The sequence below is a fragment of the Aptenodytes patagonicus genome, chromosome 10 (assembly GCF_965638725.1).
Source record: "Aptenodytes patagonicus chromosome 10, bAptPat1.pri.cur, whole genome shotgun sequence".
Classification (NCBI taxonomy): domain Eukaryota; kingdom Metazoa; phylum Chordata; class Aves; order Sphenisciformes; family Spheniscidae; genus Aptenodytes; species Aptenodytes patagonicus.
In genome coordinates, this window is record NC_134958.1 from 13,959,446 (window position 1) to 13,978,005 (window position 18,560).

Here is an 18,560-nt window from a genome sequence, read left to right on the forward strand (position 1 = left end):
CCCCTCCTGGGCGGCCGCCATCCCCTTGCGCATCACCGGGGGGGGGCGGCAGGTGCCTGCCCGGCTCCTGCCCCCGGGAAGGGGAACTCGGGTTGGCAAAGAGTTAAAAAATGGCCTTTTCTCCCCGGAGCCGAGCGGCATCCGCGTCCCGCTCACCGCCCCCCCCCCCCCCCCCCCTTGACTGGCCTCCCTGCCTGCCCCTGCCTGCCCCGGCCTCCCCCTCCCGCGCGGGAGGCGGCTGCTCCGTCACCGCGGCGCGGGCTGACATCACCGCCGCCGCCGCGCCGAGGTCCGACCGCTTCGGCTGCTCGCCCGGGCGGGCTGCGGAGGGCGGAGGGCTGCGGGCTCCCCGCTCTGCTGCAGCCGCTGGAGCCGGCTCCTCCGCAGGGAAAACGCAGCAGCAGCGTCCCTCACCCCCCGGCGTCCTTTTTCTTCTTTATTTTTCATTTCCCCCCCCTCTTTTTCGGCCCCCCCTCCGCGCATCTCCCGCTCCCCCCGCCGCCCGCGGAGCTCTCTCACCCCTCCGCGACTTCCCGCATGACTGTCACCAAGGTAAGGACCTGCCTTCCCCGGCTCGGATGCTGTGCCGGCCCCGCGACGTGCCACCCCCGCCCCGCTGCCCGCAAGGTGCCGCGCTGGGGGCTGCGGAGCGGGGCCCGGCCGCCGCCTGCCCCCGCCCAGGTTGCTGCTTTTTATTTATTTTATTTTATTGTTGGGTTGTTTTTTTTTTTTTAATTTCCTCGCGTCTCCCGCTTGCTCGGCCCCTCCAGCTCGCAGCTGTGCTGCATTTTTAACCCTTGGAGCAGCCGGCCGGGAGGGCCGGGGGAGGGCTGAGCATCCCCCGCGGGCGGACCCCGCCATAAGCCGCTTCCCGCGGCCGCTCGGCAGATGCTGCCCAGACCTCTACAGGTGGCTGCCGGCTTGTCTGGGGGCGGGGGAGACCTCGGGAATGGGAATGGGGCTGGGGGGGGGATTAAGAAGCGGGATGGGGGGGCTGCGGGGTGAAAGGGCTCGGTGGCGGCTGAGCAAACCCACCCCGAGTGGAGCTGCCGGGTGTGGGAGGCAATGCGGAGGCACTTTGGCCCCCAAATCTGCCCTCTAACCGTCTGCTGGATCAGCCTGAGAGCTCTGCTCTCCCAAATTGCTGCCAGTGCTGCAGAGGGGAAGGTTTTGCTCTCTGAGGTCTGTTTCCCATTTCTCCCCATCCCCACGATCCCTCGTACCAGGGAGCTGAGTTCATCACCTCCCGCTTGCCCCATCCTGCAGCGTGTCGGGGTTGTGCCAGGGTGAATCTGCCACCGGGGTGGTCCAGAGCATGCAGCATCCTGCTGAATTGGTGCATGATACAGCAGTGTCCGGAGGAAAGGGGCCACCTTCAGACTGTGGGAGCCGTGGGACTTCGGGAGTGGAGCAGTCCAAGCTGGACCTGCTTGGCCCAAGCCCTCCCACTTGCTCTGCAGCCCTGTCACGAGGATGTGGTTGTGCCAATGAGGCTAATGGTTCATACACTCGAGGGGAAACAGCAGCCCCCCCTGCCTCGGGAAGCTCCCTGAGCAAAGGGCTGCCTGGCCCCACGGCAGGCAGGGTCTGGCCATAGCTGGAGGGGTCTCAGCAGGCTGCGATCGCCATCCTGGGGATGGGACCGACAGGGTCCCTGCAGGCATTTGGTGTCACACAGCTAATCCGGGCTGTGGCACGGCTCATGGGGCCATGGCGCAGACTTGCCAGGGCATTGGGCATGTCACTGAATTAACTAGCTTGGTGCATACAGAGTGGAAGCAAATGGGACTGAAGCTGTTGTGGTCCTTCTCCGAGCCCTGAGGCGGGACATGTCCGGGGAGGGCAGCAGTAGCTGTGCTCTGTTTGCTGCCTTTCACCCCAAATGTTGCTGGCCTCCCTGGCGGGAGGGGACACACAGTGGGGGCACGCGTGTTGGCATGAGCGTGCTGGGGACATCCAATGAGCCTGAAGATACTGCAGGACTGACGCTGGTGTGTGCCCAGGCTCCTCAGTGAAGAGGCTGCTGGGGAGGAATCGCTCTCTCCTGTCTTTGTCCTTAGCAAATAACTTGCGTTTTGCCTGCTTGGCTTTTGCTGGGTGGTCACCAGCGTTTACATTTGTTGTTGGGTATTTCTGTGTGCCTCGTGCTGCATCGCGCCGTCCCACAGCCCCTGCCAGCTTGACAAACCCACCAGCATCTCTGTTCAAGAAGAAGTGTGTTTCCAGCTCTTCTGGGTGCTGGGAGAGGGATTGATGGACGGACCTGAAAGGTCAGTTGGGCTGAAAGAACTACAAACTTACTGATATCAAGTGTCACAGTTTTAAGCCAGGCTGACTAATTTGTAGTGCTCGTTAACAGATTTTTTTCTGAGTGCAAATTGATTTATTCAGAGCTATGTTGAGAAAAGGCCGCAGGGCTGTAAGGAAAGCACCATCAGTAGGACGGGAAAGGACTCTGCTGTAAATTTTTGGAGAGCGGAGGTGTAAACTGGAAAGAGCTATGCCATGTGCACAGAGTATGCTTTTGCTAAAGCAGTGTAAAGTTCTAATACACCCTACAGATATTATTTCCTGCAACATGGACTATTCTAATGCAAGCTAAAGAAAGCCCAAGAGCAAGCTCCTGACCTGCTACGGCATCAGTGCTGGAGTCTTTCCAGGCAAGTCGGGACATGGACTCCAGCACCAAGGTGGAGAACATGTCCTTTACTCACTGTTCCATTCTCTTGGTGCAAGGCTGGCACACACGGCCCAGGCTGATGAGGTGGGGGAAAAAGAAAGTGGCATGAGCACCCGTGGGAGAGGAGATGCTTTTTCTGTGTGTTTTTGGCTGCCAGGAGTCAGTGCGAGGTGGTGCCTCGGGGAAGGGTCCAGCGCCCCGAGGCTGGAGGGAAGGGGGGTGCTGGGGATGGGGAATTGTGCGTGCATTCCCATGGTGGGGCAGGCAAAGCGGGGAGCCCTGGGGAACCTCTGGGGTCTTTGCATCCAGCCCAGCAGCAGGTGTCTAACTAAAACCAGTAAAGCCCACAGCTCCCTGTGCTGCCAGAGGCAGGCATTTACGGCGTTCCTGCAACGACTCCTCCCACGCTGGGGCCGCTTCCCAGGAGGTGCTGGAAACAGGAGCCATGGGTAGGATTTTACAAACTTTGCAAATATTCCTGAGCAATTCATCCTTAGAGGAAAATTGATTTGAAAATCAGGTCCGGGTGCCTAACACCAGGCCGAGCTGTCCTAGTGCCAGCCTGAGGCATGGGGAGGCACAAAAAGCTTTTCTTGGGTTGGGGGGGGGGGGCTGGGGGAAGGTAAGGAGGGGGCAGAAATATCTGCTGTCAGTATGTGAAACAAGCTGGTTTCATCCGTGTCCCAAGCCACCCCCTTCCCTCCCACAGGAAGAAATGCAAGCAGCTGCAGCGCATCCCCAGACCTTGCTCTTTTGGGGGAGTTTGCTACCCGGGAGAGTTTAAAGCAGGTTATAAATAGGATGGAGAAGGACCGATTGAAATGCAAAAAGAGCCCACGCCTCACGCTCGGGGATCTGCCCAAACCCTGTGACACCTCCCTGGCATCATTGCATGCCGTGCCGTGCCGTGCCATGCCACACCAGCTCTGCCTGGCCAGGGCTTTCTCCAGGCTCTGCAATAAGAGCCACCACGGTGGTGGCCTTCAGCTGAGAGGGTGCTGTAAGAATCAGGGACAACTTCATCTCTGCTGTAGATCAGCTGGTCCTGCGAGGGTTTGGAGCTTGGGTTTGGTCTCTGTTGCTTGCAAACAGAAAACCAGCCCAAATGCGTTATGTATAAAGAAAAGGATCTGTGTTACGAAGCTAAACAAGTCTGCTTGCAAAAGCAATAGGCAAACAGTGCTGACAGGCCCGGGGCTCATGGCAAATGGAGAATTGCTCGACAGCTGTGGTTTACTGGGGCTGGGTGAGTAATTCCTCACTTGGGATGACTTTCTGCATTATACCAGCGAGCAGGAAGAGCACGAAGCCGGGCTGATGGCAGGCGGGCGGTGCGGGGCTTGGGGGAGAAGGGATGTGAGTCACAGGATGGACAACAGAAGAGGGAGGAAAGAGACCACAGCTGGGCTCTCCGGATTTATTTGCCATCGAAAGGGTAACGGGATATTTGGGGATACACAAGTGGGAATCCTGTGGTCAGGGAGGGGCTAGACAAATTTAACCTCCGAGCAGGGGTTGTGCTGGGTATATTTTGGCAGGCAGAGGCATGGCAGAAGTCCCTTGGTACGTCAGTGGTGCTTCCAGCTCCCACCCATCGCCAGAGGCTGTTTCCAAAGCCCTAAATATAATTAACCATGAACACAAGTTAGTGGGGGCCTGGGGGCGTGTTAATTTTGGGAATATAGTTTTAAAATGACTGGAGGTTTTTCTAAAAGACGCAGTTTAAAAGAGGATGCCATCTGGGAGGTCCCATAGCGTGCATTAGCCTGAATTATCCTATGGTCTCCTCTGGCTTTATTATCTATTAATTGGCATTAGTCATTGAGCCATGCTGCCTAGATAACGGCTCATCCTCATAGTTCAGCAAGCAGATGAAGCCAAAACCAAACCCAGAGAGGAAATTGCAACTGTGGCCTGTCATGATCAAATGCAGTAAATAAACGATGCCCTAACACGGGTAAATAGTAATTACCGCAGAGGCCCTTGATTGGGAGGCTATGGTTACAACGCCGTGACGGTGGCAGTCGAAATGACGTTCCTGATGGCGAGCCGCAGTGTCCTCTGCCTCAGCGGTAAGGGCAGATCTAGAGTGTCTGGGGCAAATGTTGATCCTGTGGAAAAGCTGATACTTGTTCAATCAATAGGAAGCTTGATTGAAGGCACTGGGCCATGTTATCAGGGAAAATGGCTTTGCAGAAATTAGGCTTTGGACAGCACAGCTTGACTTTATTTCTGGGGAAGTAACGGGTGAAGTCTTCTCTAGGCGGTTTGCTAAAAGTGGATTTGATGAAGCGCTGTGTGTGCTGTGATGCTTGAGAAATGGCTCCAAATAATATTAATAAAGCTCATGTTAATGGGTTAGGTGCAAGCTAACCAACATCTCTAGAAAATAGATTAACGGGATTTATCATTGCATGGGGTTTTGTTCATGGTGTTCAGATCAATAGGGCTCCTTTAACCCTGAACCCAGGCAGGGCTGTGCACCGGGGAGCGGGGCCAGGTCCCCTTGCAGGACCGAGTGTCACAGGAGGCTGCTGGCACAGCACTGTGACAAAGGGCAGATGCTCCTCCCAGTGGGAGAGGGGCAAGGAGGCAGCGGTGAAGGCAGAAACAACCCACGGAGGGTGTGGGAGGAGTGGGGCTTTCTCTGCCTCTTGCTGCCTTAAAATCTGTATATTTTTAGTTGGAGTTCAGCGGTGTGGCAGTTGGAAAAGCCTCGCTCATTTGGGCTGCCCAGGCAGACGTTGCTCATAAATAATTAATTGTGCAAAATGGATTCCCGAGGTGGGTCTGAGGCAGGTATGGAGGGATGGTGGCTCTTCTGGAGGAGCTGCTTTGCAGCGTGCGATGGGTGGAGATCACGTAATGGTGCCTGGTGCCACAACTGGAAGGGGGTAACGAGGTCACATTGCTTACCAGCTGGACCGGGATGGAACAAGGCAGTCAGTACTGCATTGTTAATAAAGTACAGAACGAGTCCCCTTGTCTCCAACAGTGTGGATGTTCACTAATCTTTAGCTTTGGTGGGATTTCTGGGGGTTGGGAATAAGCATAACGGGCCGCTTTGAGTCTAAAAATGGAAGCTCCCCATTTCAAGACGTATTACTCTCATCAAAGGCAACTTGTCTGGCCTGCGTCTTTTTAATGAGTTTTAATTGTGATTCAATGCAGCATTAATCTGGCGCTTTAATATTGCCCGTCTGTGGCCAGCAGGCTCGCTGGGCGCTGTAATTCATACCCTGCAAATGCAACGCGGGGTTGTCCCCCCCCTCTTCTTCTTTTCATGGAAATTTTATCAAATGATGAATAGTTCAATTCATTACCCAGCTAGCAGAGAGCTCAAAGGAGTCGAATCTTGGATTCCTATCTCCCGAGTCAGTGTGTAATTACCCAAATCTGGCAGCAGGCAAAATCTACGTGACGGAGCCAGCTGCTAGAGTCCCCCACAAATCTGTGAATCCCATCATTCCCGGGCTGGGAGGGGACCAGCGCCAAGCTCAGCTCCCAGAAATCCCGCGCTCCTTTGTTCATCGCAAAGCTGTTGGCAAAGCCCCGTCGCTGGAGTTAGTCTGCAGAGCATCGAGCATCGCTGTGAAAAGGCCCGGGAACAAAACTGCCCAGGGAAAGGCTGTGCCAGGGTGGTGCTGGAGCAGCCGAGACGTTACTTGAGTTGCAGAGAGCAGAGAAATAGGGCTAAACCCTTCAGAGCTGAGCCCAGATTGGGGTCATGCTATGGCACACAGCTGGTGAGCACAACAGGGACCCTGCTTGATGGGAAACCCGGGCATCCTAGAGCAGGGCAGGGTGACAGCCGCCTCGCTGCACCAAAAATGAGGCTTTCCAACCTGTTGCTCCACACTCACATAAAAGCACGACTGAGGAAGCGCCTGCTCCTGCTCAGCACCGGGACGGGAGGTGTGCCTGCAAGCTGCAACACACTGCCCTCTCCGTCTGGGTGCTGACCACAGCCCCCGTCCTCCTGACGGGATGCAGACCTGGATTTTCATCTCTCAGAGTGGTGGTTGCTTCCACCGACAACCTGCTGTGTGAATCCCTCAAACAGGCTGTCAGGCCTTATGGAAAAATCCTCACCCACCTCCTGTGCCAAAGGGTCGGGAATAGTAGTGCTCCAGCCAAAAAGCCCCATGGCGCAGCCAGGGAAGCTGCTGGGGCCAGCCTGGGGACGTGCACGTGCCTACCTTGGGGACTGGGGGATGCCAGCACCGGGCATTACTGTCACAGAGTTAACGCTGTTTGGTTTTGGTAATGGGAAGGACCTAAAAGGCTGGTTCCTGGGATTGTAGGGGTGCTGGGGCTGTCACCAAAGCCTGAGCTGTTAGCAATGCAGGGATGAGGGTCCCTTTGCAGCTGTGGCCGTCCCTTTGGACAGCCCAGCCCTGGTTGTCTTCTGCTCTGAGCATCCCTGCTCTCCGCCTGTACAATAGCTGCTATAAATTCCCCAGAGAATAATGGTCTCTCTGTCTGTGCACAGGACTCTCTCTGCGCGCCTGCCCTGAGGCATGCTAGCCCTTGCAGGGGCTGGGGGGGCTCCAGAGTGATGGGGGCCACATCCTGACCCATCCGTGCCAGCAGCACTGGGAGTGTGGCTGTGGTGCTCGGGGGTCCCGTGGCTGCAGGCAGACTGGGGCCATCCCCATGCTGGCTGCCGGCACCCAGAGCCTCTGTACCGGGTGCTTTGGGGCTCGATACCCCCACTGGTGAATGAGGGATTGCTCAGCCCATGCTATGAAATCCCTGCTCGCAGCTGTGATAAGCAGCAGTTTTGCCATGCGGGGCTGGGGGCCGGTGACAAGAGTTGGGGGCTGGAGCTAATCCTATTATCATTACGAATTAGCTGCCTGCAGCTGTGCTGGCGCCAGTGGCTGCACCCCGGTGCATGTTGGCACGCAGCATGTCTCGAGTGCGTTTGGTGAAGCTGAGGTTCAGGCTTCGTGCCTGGTGGGGGCTTGGCACAGGCAGCAGTGGTGCTGCTGTAACCAAGGGGTTTCCCTTTCTTCCAGGGTCGAGGAGTGCCCACGGTTCCCTGAGCCCCGCGTCCGTTCCTGGGTGTCAGGAGGTGCCCGACGAGCCCTTGGAGCAGAGCAGGGCAGGTGAGGACCCCGTGCTGCACCTGCACCCCGACAGACCCCGGGGTGGCCCTGGGGGGGACCGGAGAGGGATGGAAGCAGCCCAGGGACATGGCAGCCCCTCTCACCCCTTCCATGTCATCCCCAATTGCTCTGCAGGTAGCTGGGCAGATGGTTGTATGGCCAGAAAAGCATTTTTTATCAAGAGGAGTGCAGCAGCTGCCGCAGCTCTCCTCCCCCCAGAATTTGACCCTGTACCCCAAAGAAGCTCTGTACATCAGAAGAGGGCAGACCCATGGAAGACTCAGTCCTTGTGGAAATGCTGAGTCCTTTAAGCAAGTGACCAAAAAGCTGAATGTGCAAAAATACTGCTTGGGTGAACACGAGCGAGGCCGCGGTGTGCAGTGAGCATCCCATGCGATCTCAGCCTGCGGGACGCCGGCTCCTGCGCCTTCCTGGGGGGTTTACAGCTCCGGGTCAGTTCATTATGAACCTCTGGCAAAGAGAGTCGCTTTGGCTGCTCTCACAATTATATTAAGTGCAAAGAAACCTGATTCTAGAGCATTGTGTGCTAAAATACAAGGAAAAATAGGGAAAAGGCAAGATTTGAGGCTGTGGCAAATGCGTGGACATCACGGGGCAGGGGAGGAATATCGCAAATGTTCCTCCATGAGCTTCCCTGCGCTCTTGCTTGTGCCTGAATAACAAGTCTCTTTTCGCTTCTGTGGCTGGTTTTCCCCTTCCTGGGAGCCGGCACACAAGGCAGGGCTTGTCCGGGCTCCAGCTCCCCGGCGGGCACCGCACGGGCTGGCAGCAGGGGGGTCAGTGCCTCCCGCATCCCGGCCCCGGCCGTCCTGTGACCTTCATCTACCCAGGCTCTGGCACTTCCTCACGCTGGCCAGGAAACGGGTTTCTGAAGCCTGAAATATTTAGAAGATAGTGTTTGTTTTTCTTCTTTTTTTTTTTCTTTTCTTTCCTTCTTCTCTTTTGGAAAACTTTTGCCCCCAACTGGGATAAACTTCCAAAAAACCCTTGTGGTTTTGTAAGCTGTCCAGGAACAAATGGCTCCGTGCGGGAGCGGCTGGGAGGGGAAAGGAGCGGCTGGAGCCTGGGCTGCGGGATGCTGCCCCATGCCCTGAGGAGCACCCCGGGGTGCTTATTCCCAGGGAACATTTTGGGGCCTTTGGGTGGAAAACAGCAAGTGAGGGAGAGGTGTCTGAGCTGCTCACCCATGCACTATCTCCCTGCTTTAGAAAAGTCCTGTTTGCCAGGATAAATAAGTTTCTGTGGTTCATGTCCCGTACAAAGCTGGGGCTCAGTAAGGATTTTTTTCAGGCTATCACAAAAGTAGAAATGTTAGTGCTCCCAGCAGTCCTTTTTGCCCTGATTTTTTTACCCTCACCCACCGAATAGCATCCTCCCAAGCAGTTCCTTACCGGCGGGGTCCAGCAGCCGCCCTTCTCCCCACCATCCCCCAGCCCTTTAACACCCGTGCGTGTGGCTTTTCACCTCTACAATTAAAAAGCAGGTGAGTTTAGGAGGGGTTGGGTTTATGGTGTTCTCCCACCGGAGGCTTTCTCATTATACAGGCAGCCCCGCTTATTCTGCTTAAAACTGCTGGATCCTGGCTGGAAAAAACCTGTTGTAACCAAGTCTCTTGACTCAGTCTTCTTAAGACGTGTGATGTGATGTGAAATAACGCTCATGGATGAGCGCCTGGCTCAGTTACCCGCTCATCTCAACATGTGAAAAGAGACTTTTTTTCACTCCCTGAGTTCCCTAAAAACCTCTCAAGTTGAGAAAAAGCATGCAATATTTTTGCCCTCAAGGAAACATTATTCCAAGAAGCTGGAGGAGGGAGGAGGGTAAAATCCTGTGGTCAGTGACCCGGGGCAGCTCCGGGGGCCAGAAATGCTTTGTGCTTCATCAGGATGTTTCCGCCGGCTTCGCGGGGTGGGAAGGAGTTGGGAAACAGAGTGGGAGGAAAACTGTGCTTGTTTGCATAATTTATTGACGAGTGTGAGATTTGTGTTTCTTCTCAGCATTCGGGCCCAGGAGAGGTTTGGTTTGCCTCCCCCGGAAGGTTTCATGGGGGGAAAATGGTCCGAAATGGGGCCCCTGCTGGTACTGCAAATGCTGGTGCCGGGGATGCTTTTTGCATCGTTCCCAGGCAGTCCATGACATCTGTGGGACCATGTGAAGTGCCCGGGGTGGGTGAGAAGCAGCACCATGGTCAAGGAGGGATGGGGACTCGTGGTGACAGCCCGGCCCCATGGCCAGGAGACATCTGGCCTCACTTGGTGCTTTTTTCCCAGCGGCTTGGGAAGAGGAGAGACTCTTCCCAGGCAGTCAAGGGTCTCTAGAAAGAAGAAATCATTGAAAAGTTGAACTCCAGGGAAATCCCAGTCACTTCCTTCCGGGCTGGAAAAAACTCAGCTGGCAGATATCGCTTCAGAAATGTTCATCTGTCTTTTGTCCTTTGCTTAGACCATGTTAACGGGATTAATCCTTAATATTTGTAAAATCAGTCTACTGCCCTTTACAAGTTGGATAAACACAGAGCTCTCTTTGCCTCTTCTTGTCTGTGCACTAAGGACAAGTGGCTTTCCCAAAGCAAACCGTGCCTGCCAAAAATCCCATCTCGGGGCCCTGCCCCCACTCCAGGGTCACCGTCGGGGAGCTGGGGTGCACCCACCACCCCAACGCGTGCAGAAGCAGAGATCTGCTCTGGCTTTTGGCAACTCAGACCCACTTTGGGGGGACCAAATCAGAGCAGCGCTGCAGTGAGGGGGTCTCAGCCCCTTGGGACCTCTGCCCCGGGCTGTACAACTGCCTGATGTCCCCGGTCTCTCCTCTGCCTGGACATTGCCCCAGTGCTAATATCATCACAGCATCATACATCTAATCAGAGCATTGATCTTGGGCGCAGGGTGCTGCTTGTACTGTCAGTGCTGGCCGCTGCAGAGCACCCACCGAGGTGCTGGAGGGCAGGTGCAGGGCAAAGCTGGTGCAGGGACATCTGGATTTGCAGCACAGTCTCAGAAACCACCTTTCAGAGCATCCCAATGCGCTGCTGTCTCTGGCCCTCTTCGCTGGGGCTGCTCTGGCAGGGCTCTGGGATGCAGCCATGTGGGGCAGAGCGAGCCCAGGGGATGCCCAGGCTCCTGCCTGCCCGCCCGAGCGTGTCCTCCTTGCGGTGGGGACATCACCCCATGGAGCTTCACAGCAGCCCTGGTGCTGCTCCTTGGGTCAGGGCTGAGCGTGGGGCAGCCCAAATGCACCCCTTAAGTGCAGCCACTGCTCCTGCAGCACTTGTATCTCGCCGTTGGACTCGGTGTCAGCAGGGTTCGTCCCCCTCCCCTGCCATAACTGCTGGGGGGAGAGGTTCGGTGTGTGGATGCATTGGTGGGGGGCACCTTCCTGGGGCGCAGCACGAGCAGATGGTGCCAGCCCACCCGTGAAGGAGGCAGCCAGGCCACGTCAGCGCTGGTGCGCCTGCACTGCAAGGCAATTAAATCCGTCATCTCATCGTTCACTATAGCAAACAGGCAAATGCAAAACCCCACGGGTAAGGGCACAGTCATTTCAGCATCAAACCCCAAGTCTGTTTTTTTAATGCAACCTTAACCCAACATTTGGTCTGGGGGCTCTGCCGAGCCCACGCTGCGGATGTCCCATGTGCCAGCATACGGCCCTCCGATGGGCCGGCAGCATCCCCCACCGCGGAGCAGCCTGTGAACTGGGCTGCTGCTGCCACCGGTACGGGTCACGGCCCTGCCACGGGGGAGCCACCAGCGGGGTGCTGTATGGGGTGAGTCCTGAGCTACGCCCCACACCAACCCCAGCCACCTCCGCTTTCCCCCCAGCAGAGTTTCTAGCTTTGCCATGCGGTCTGCAAGCTCGTCCCCACCGCTGCTGTCCAGCTGTGCCAGGCAGGGCGAAGCCCAGTGGAACGGAGGGGATGGGAACGTGACAGCCTGTTTTATAGGAACGTGCTTTTTTCCAAGGCCCCGCTCAGTGCGTTTATTCCGGTGTTTATTAGAGCCCAAAGGTGTTTCCTGCGGCTGGGTGCAGAGCCGAAGCCATTCGCTCAGCTTCCCTCTGCCACTCCAGCTGTTTGTGCCATCAGCCAGATGCATAAATAAGGAGAAAACAAGGAGCTTTGCTGGTTACTGTAGGATTTGGGTCTCCAAAGTGTTGTCAAGAGCAGGCTGAAGGGTTCTCCCCTGCTCTGTGGACTGCATATGTGTAAAGGGCTGGTGGGGATAGGGGAGACGGGATCTCTCGTCAGTGGTACAAACATGCATGAGCCATGGGACGGGCGCTCCAGCACTGCGTCCCAGCAGGAGACAGTGAAAACAGAGCCGGTGGGGTAGGATGGGAGCAGGAGGACCCTCTCCCTGCACGGCTGATTCACCTCTCCCCCTGAGAGAAGAGGGAGCCGACGGCATTTCATCCTGCCGTGGGTGCGCATCACGGCGAGGGATGCTGCCTTGCGCAGCATCAGCTGGCAGGGGTGAAGACCGGCATGCCTGCGGCTCTGGAGGCTGCTGAGCTCTGCCCGGCACGGTGCCCCGGGGCCCCATGTTGTGTCAATAAAGCAAAAATTACGCAATTGCTTATCAGCTTTTCATGGGCATCAAACCCATATCAGGACCAGGAAAAAAAAGCTTCTTCCCAAGGAGGAGACTCTTTTCTCTGTTCTTGAACATTTATAACTAATTTGGGATATGTATAATAATTTTTTTACTGAGGGATCGAAACATGCATGGAAAAACTTGATCTGAAAGAAAAAGCAGCTTCAGGATGCTGATGGCATTTGGGACTGTGTCCCTGGTGCTGGCAATGGAGCATTTCCAGGCAGCATTTCTGCCTGCTGGCAGCCATGGAGGGGCTTGCATGGGTCTCCGTGAGACCCCGGGGCAGGGGCTCGGCCGGACCGGTGCTGGGGGGAAGCAGAGCTGTGACCGTCCCCAGCCCCGGCCCGGGAGCCACCATGCTCTCATGGCAGCAGGAGATGGATGAGGTCCCACAGCACTGCTGATGTTATCTTGGAGTCAAAACTACTGAGCCATCCAAACTATAATAGCTCCATGGAGGCTTAATGGGGAGCTTTATTCTTCATTATCGACATAGTTATTCTGTAATGGGACATGCAGTTTTGCCTGTCTCATAAATACCCATAATCTGCTTTTTAGTGGTCAATATACAATCCTGAAATGACCTCATACAACTATCAAACCCCTTCTCCCCACTGGCCCCTGTAACTTTCTCAGGCCAGCAGGACTTGCTTTCGGGGCTCTGATCATCACCGCTGCTGTGCTGCTACACGGGGCATGTTGTCAGCCCGGTACAGGTGTGCGGGGATCTGGCTGCCATCCCTGATGCCTGGGGCTGCTCCCCGGGGGGACACGGGCTGGGAACGCGTCAACAAGCTGCATCCATCAGCATGTGCTGGATTTCATGCAAACTGCCTTTTTTCAAATGTCAAGCAAGTGCTTCTTGCAGAGAAGCACAAATTCAAAAATTGAAGCCTTTGAAATTGCACCATTTTAAAAGTTTGCTGGGTGGCAGCGTGCAAAATGGCTTTTCCCCATGGCTGAGTGCAACCCCCCGTTTCTGGTGCTTGCAAAAGCCGGTTGCACTGAAAATATCCAGAAAAAAAATGCTCCCCCTTTTGTGCTTCCCCAATGAAGGGGCTGCCCTGGGGAGGCTGCGCGGACCAGCCTCTCGCCTGTTGCAGCTGCCCCACTGCCCTGTCAGGCCGTCCCCGTGTGGGGCTTGGGGCCAGATCCTGCCCTGGCTGCAGCAGGCGAGGGGCGGTCATGCCCACGCCGGTGCTTTGGGGGCTCTGAGTGGAGCAGCTGACTTGCCGGCAAACTTTACCTGGGCGTATGAATAGATGTTGCTTTACATCCCGCTGCTGATCCCAGGGTTTCTGGACAGGTTAATGAGTACATTACCGGACTGTGTATGAGTCAGGTAATGTGCCGTGTATGTAAATGTCTCCATTTGCTAATGGTCTCAGGAGCAAAAACTATCTGTGTTGGAATTACATTGTTCTCTAGAAGAAAGTAGGCGGCAATGCGTAATTATCCTAAACGGGGCTGGCAGTCACTGGGGAGGAGGACATGGGGGTTGGTGTGATGGCTGCTGCTGATGGCTCGTGGGGCTCAGCCTCGTGCTCTGCCGCCGGCGATGCTTCAGCTTGTGCAAAAACTGCCTGGGAGCAGCCCCGTGGGGGTCGGATCCTGCCATGCATTGCCCAACGCCGTGGCGCAGAGAAGCAAAAAGGGTTTGTGTGTTTTATCTCAGCCTCCCGGGATGGTGAATTGAATGTTTTTGCTTTCCCTCTCTGCACAGAGCTCTTGTCGAGTCAATGAGAGACCTCCACAAGTCTAGCGTGCTGGGAAGCAAGCACAGCAGCCTGGTGAGTGTCCCGCGCAGGGCATTTTAATAAGGCTGGGACAGAGAGATGCATAGAAACAGCAGCTGAGCCCAAGCAAGCCAAGAGCCCAACTGGCTGGCTCTGCTCTGAAGGTCCATTGGCACAAAAGAGAAACCACTTAATTTACACCGGAGACTCAGCATTTCTTAGCCCATCTGCTTTTAAGTCAAGCTCGGGCTGCTAACGCACCCGGGTGCCCCGGCCGAAGCATCAATCCTGCAGCAATGCTGAATCTGGACTTTCAGACATGTTTGGTGGCTGAATTATGCCTGCACACTGCGAACATGTGTTGCTCTCTGTGGTGGAATTGTTATTAAAATGAAGAACGGGATGTGCCTAAATGTTAAATCTTACTGAGCCTCGTTAGCATGAAAGCCATTAATGTGAACAAAAGCCATTTTCAAGGTTGAATTGAGAAGCATCAGAGCATTAGAGTACTAGAGAGATTAAAATCAGCATTTGTTTGGCTCTAATCTAATGTGCATGGAACAATAAGCATTTGATGACTAATTTTGGCAATGCTGGGTATCTTATCAAAATATAGCTGTTTAATTTCAAGCTTTTCTTTAGGGAGTGGATTCCAGCAGCATAAATCCTACATACATGCATTGCTAATGCGCTGGGCATGCACTGAGCAGATCCCATCCTTCATGTCCAGAGGAGCCTGGGCAGGACACGTCTCGGGGTGGCACCGTCCTGCCGCAGCCCGCGAGCGGCTCTGCCAGCTCCTGCTTATGCATTTTCCCCTCTGAGTGGAAAAAATAGTGGCTTTGCTCAAGCAAAGCGAGCGGGGATGGGGTTGGGAGGGGAGGTGGCTTTGCAGGGGCTCCCCCACCAAGTAGTGGAGTTGGGATGGTGTTTTGCTGTTTGCCGGCGTTGATTTAGGCTATGAGCACAGCCCTGCTCATCCCACCCCTCTGCAGGCGCAGGTCCTCTGCCTCTGGCTGTTGTGGGACCTGGGCTCCCCCCCAGGTCCATGGCCAATACGCACCACGTCCTTTGGGAAGGGGTTTAATCCCTCCTTGGCCACGAGGCTCCTAAATGCCCCAGTGCTGATGCTCCCACCGGGTGTGGAGGTGCATCGGGACCAGAGCAGGGTGACTTTGGGGATGGTGGCTTTGTCCTGGAAGGCCCATGGCAGCGTGCTCAGGAGCGTGGCATGGCGCCGGGTCCGGTAGTGGCTTTTCCCTTTAAAATAAGCCCTGGTGAGCTATTTTGATGTTTTCTTCCCTGATCTCTGCACATGGGAGCTGTGAGGAGTGTCCCTGGGGAAGGGGAGGGGGGGATCAGGCAGGCCTGTGCTTCCTACAAAAGAAGCCATCTCCTTGGTTAAGACCTGCCGAAAAGCAGCTCTTGTTTTTGCCCAGTAACACTTCGTTGTCTTAATGGCTGATCGATACTCGAAATGTCAAACCCAAGCACCACTGGCCTTTCTGATGGAAAATAACTTCTGCCCAGTGGCTCCCAAGGATGTGCAGGCAACGTAACACATTGCTCTGGAGAGGAGAGAGGGAAAATAACCCCACACAAGGGGGGCACAGGGGCATTGGGGGGGTGGGTTTCAGTTGTATTTGGTTTTCTTTGTACAAAACTCTGCCTTCTTCGTACAAAACTGGAAAGCCCCAGATGAGGAATGCTCGCCAGAACCTCTGCCTGCACCAGGAGGAGGAATAAAAAGAAGGAATAATGTGATTTCAGAAAGGCACTGTCTCCTAGAGTGCCACAAAACCCCACCTGAAAGCCCCAGATTTTCTAGGCAAAAAGTGAGTGATGGATTTCCTTTTCCCAACACACTTTTTCATGCAAATATCTTTTTCTTGCTAGTCAACTGTAACCCTGAAACTTAACCATGGACAGAACGCTAAGTCAGACAGTCACGATGAAAGAGCACTGGTTTCCCATTAAAAACCTCTCTGAGGCCATGGGAGATGCTACGTGCCATCACGGTAACCCAAAGATCTGCTGTAGGTGCCACAGCCCCCTTTGTCACCCCCCCCAGCGTGCTGCTGGGGGGCACAGTGCGAAGGAGAAAGGGCTCCCGCTGCAGTGGGGCTGGGGGGGGGGTATTGCCAACCCCCCAAAATGACTGCTTCATACAGGTGAAAGCAGAACTCTGAAAGCTTTCATGATTGAAGCAGATTAAACGGTGCTATATATAGGATATACAGATTTTTTTAGGGATTACAGTCCACTGTGCTTTGTAACTGCCTATTGCAGCATTAGGGGCTCTTTGCGCAAGCTCTCCCTCCTGGCTGCTGTTGCCAAGACTCCCAATGCTTGAAAAGATGCATTTAAAAATAAACACATTGAGACAAGAGCTGTGTCCTGCTGCTGCTGGTAGGCAAAGGCTGGAGCTGCCAGAGGATCAGAAAAGCATCCAAAGAGGGGCTGGGGTTTTTGCTTCTTGTTTCCTTTGTTTTTTTCCCAGGCAAATGGCAGTGCCGTTCCAGGGGGATGTGGGCAGAACTGCGCCCCGTGGGTTTTGTGCGTGCTGCTGGGACACGTGGGTCAGATCCGTCTGCCCCACGGCATCTGCTCTGCTCGGCTGATGGGGGCTGTGGGGCGGGTACCAGTCCTCCATCCTAGAGAAAAACCTGCAAAATAAAAAGTTGTTTAGTTTTTTTTAATGCAATTGCTCCTGAAGCTGCTCTCTGCTATAAAACTGAATGGCAGCCTGAGTCACCCACTTAAAAGCTTATTTCCCCACCCTGCAAGAAGCAGGAGGTCGTAGGGTGCCCAGGATGGGGCAGCTCTGACCCCTCCGCAGCCGCAGGATTGCTTTGCTCCTTGTCCTGGGGAGCTCCCCGCACCGCTCAGGCGGATGCCTCCATGTCTTGCTCATGTGTCAGCCCTGTGATACATGATGCAATATTGCAGCCTCCAGGATAGATGGGGGAAAAGAGGGAAGTCAGCCCTCTGCAGCCTCCACGCACGGACAAGCCTGCGCTCTCAGAGAGGAAAACTTGCCCGTCCCTTCCCTGGTACAGGCTGCAGCCGCTCCTCACCATCGTCACCTTAATCCAGCCCTATTGTATGTGGAAAATCTCTTGCTAACTGACCTACATTGCATGCTCCTGTCCATCTTCTCCCCATATCTGCTTTTGCAGTGGAGCAGGGTCAGAGTAAGATATTAATGCAACTCTGCAAAGGTGCCAGGGAGCGCAGCAGGCTTCACCCGGAGCTGCAAACGCCAGGCTCCTTGCCTATAATATTGTTCCTGGGGTCTTTCCCCACCTCCAGGTCTGTGTGTTTTCCTCTGGTTTTGAGGAACAGCACCAAAACCAATGCAATGACACACAGAAACAACCTGGCGCTCCTCTGCACTTCTCCTTTAATGAAATATTTTTGCTAAACGAGAGATGTTCACCCCAGCCTGGGTGCCCGGCTTGACGCCCGGCGGTGGCAGATACCGTTGCTCTGATTACGAAACCTCAATGAGCTGCTTTGTTCTTTTGTTTGGAGAGGAGGAGCGGGATGGCAGTGCTGCCTGACCCTCCCCTCCCCGGGGCTGCCTTCTGCCCCTCCCCGGGGCTGCGGGGATGAGCAGGGGTAGGGGAGGAAAGGGAAAGAGATGCTCTGCACTGGCCTGTATCGCTGCTCAGGGCATCTCAGCTCACCCATTTTCTGCTCTAACTGTTGTTACAAAGGAGATTTCCAACTTCCAGCTTGGGATTTTGGGACACACTCTTCCCCTCAAGCACTTAAATAAGTAAAACATTGCAACGAGCCTAAAAACGCCGGAGCAGAGCGGAGAATTTCTCTGCTGCTGCTTGTTTCATGAGGTTAATGTTGATGCTGAATGTCGTGATTGGGGATGTGATTTATTTTATTGCCTTACTTCAAAGTGCTTTATAGTATTCTCGGTTTTTATGTAAGTTCTGCTCAACCCGAAACAAGGGAGTTTTGTAATGAAAGGAAAAACTGGAGTCCAAGAATAATGCAGAACTAGAGTGAACCTTGGAAATGGTGGCAAATTAGTCCAATTCTGGAGATGGATGGAAATGACTCCAATAAATCAATAATATTTTTTTAGTGCCTCTGAGCCATTGAGACTGAGGTGATGGAAAAATAAAAATGCACGTTAGCGTCAGCAGAATGTAGAGAATTACTCAAAAAGCGAGTCTCATAAAAATTATATATATGTAGGATTGCAAATGCTCTGGATAATAACTTCCAGAATTGCTGGATGTGGCACATCGCATGGTGACAGGAGCTGGTCCCTCACTGCCGGGAGCTCGATCTCAGCCAGGGCGGACCGGGGCTCCGTGGACATCTGCGGCTTCATGCAAGTGCACCAGGGCAAGCGGCACACAGGAGCTAAAATTAGCAGGATGTTTTTGTCCTC

General features: G+C 54.6%; 1 protein-coding gene across 2 annotated transcripts in view; it reads left to right on the forward strand.

The window, feature by feature from the left end:
• Nucleotides 1-303: 303 nt before the first annotated feature.
• The window catches only part of CORO2B (coronin 2B), a 46,148-nt gene continuing 27,891 nt past the window's right edge, over nt 304-18,560 (forward strand). Inside the window, exons 1-3 of one of the 2 annotated variants that reach the window (XM_076348116.1) lie at nt 304-552; nt 7,702-7,791; nt 14,131-14,197. In XM_076348116.1, coding sequence (XP_076204231.1) covers nt 14,147-14,197 — 51 coding nt within the window. In that variant the 5' untranslated portion in view covers nt 304-552; nt 7,702-7,791; nt 14,131-14,146. Of the gene's footprint in view, nt 553-660; nt 682-7,701; nt 7,792-14,130; nt 14,198-18,560 lie in introns of those variants that run through there. The other variant, XM_076348118.1, reaches the window with a different exon arrangement.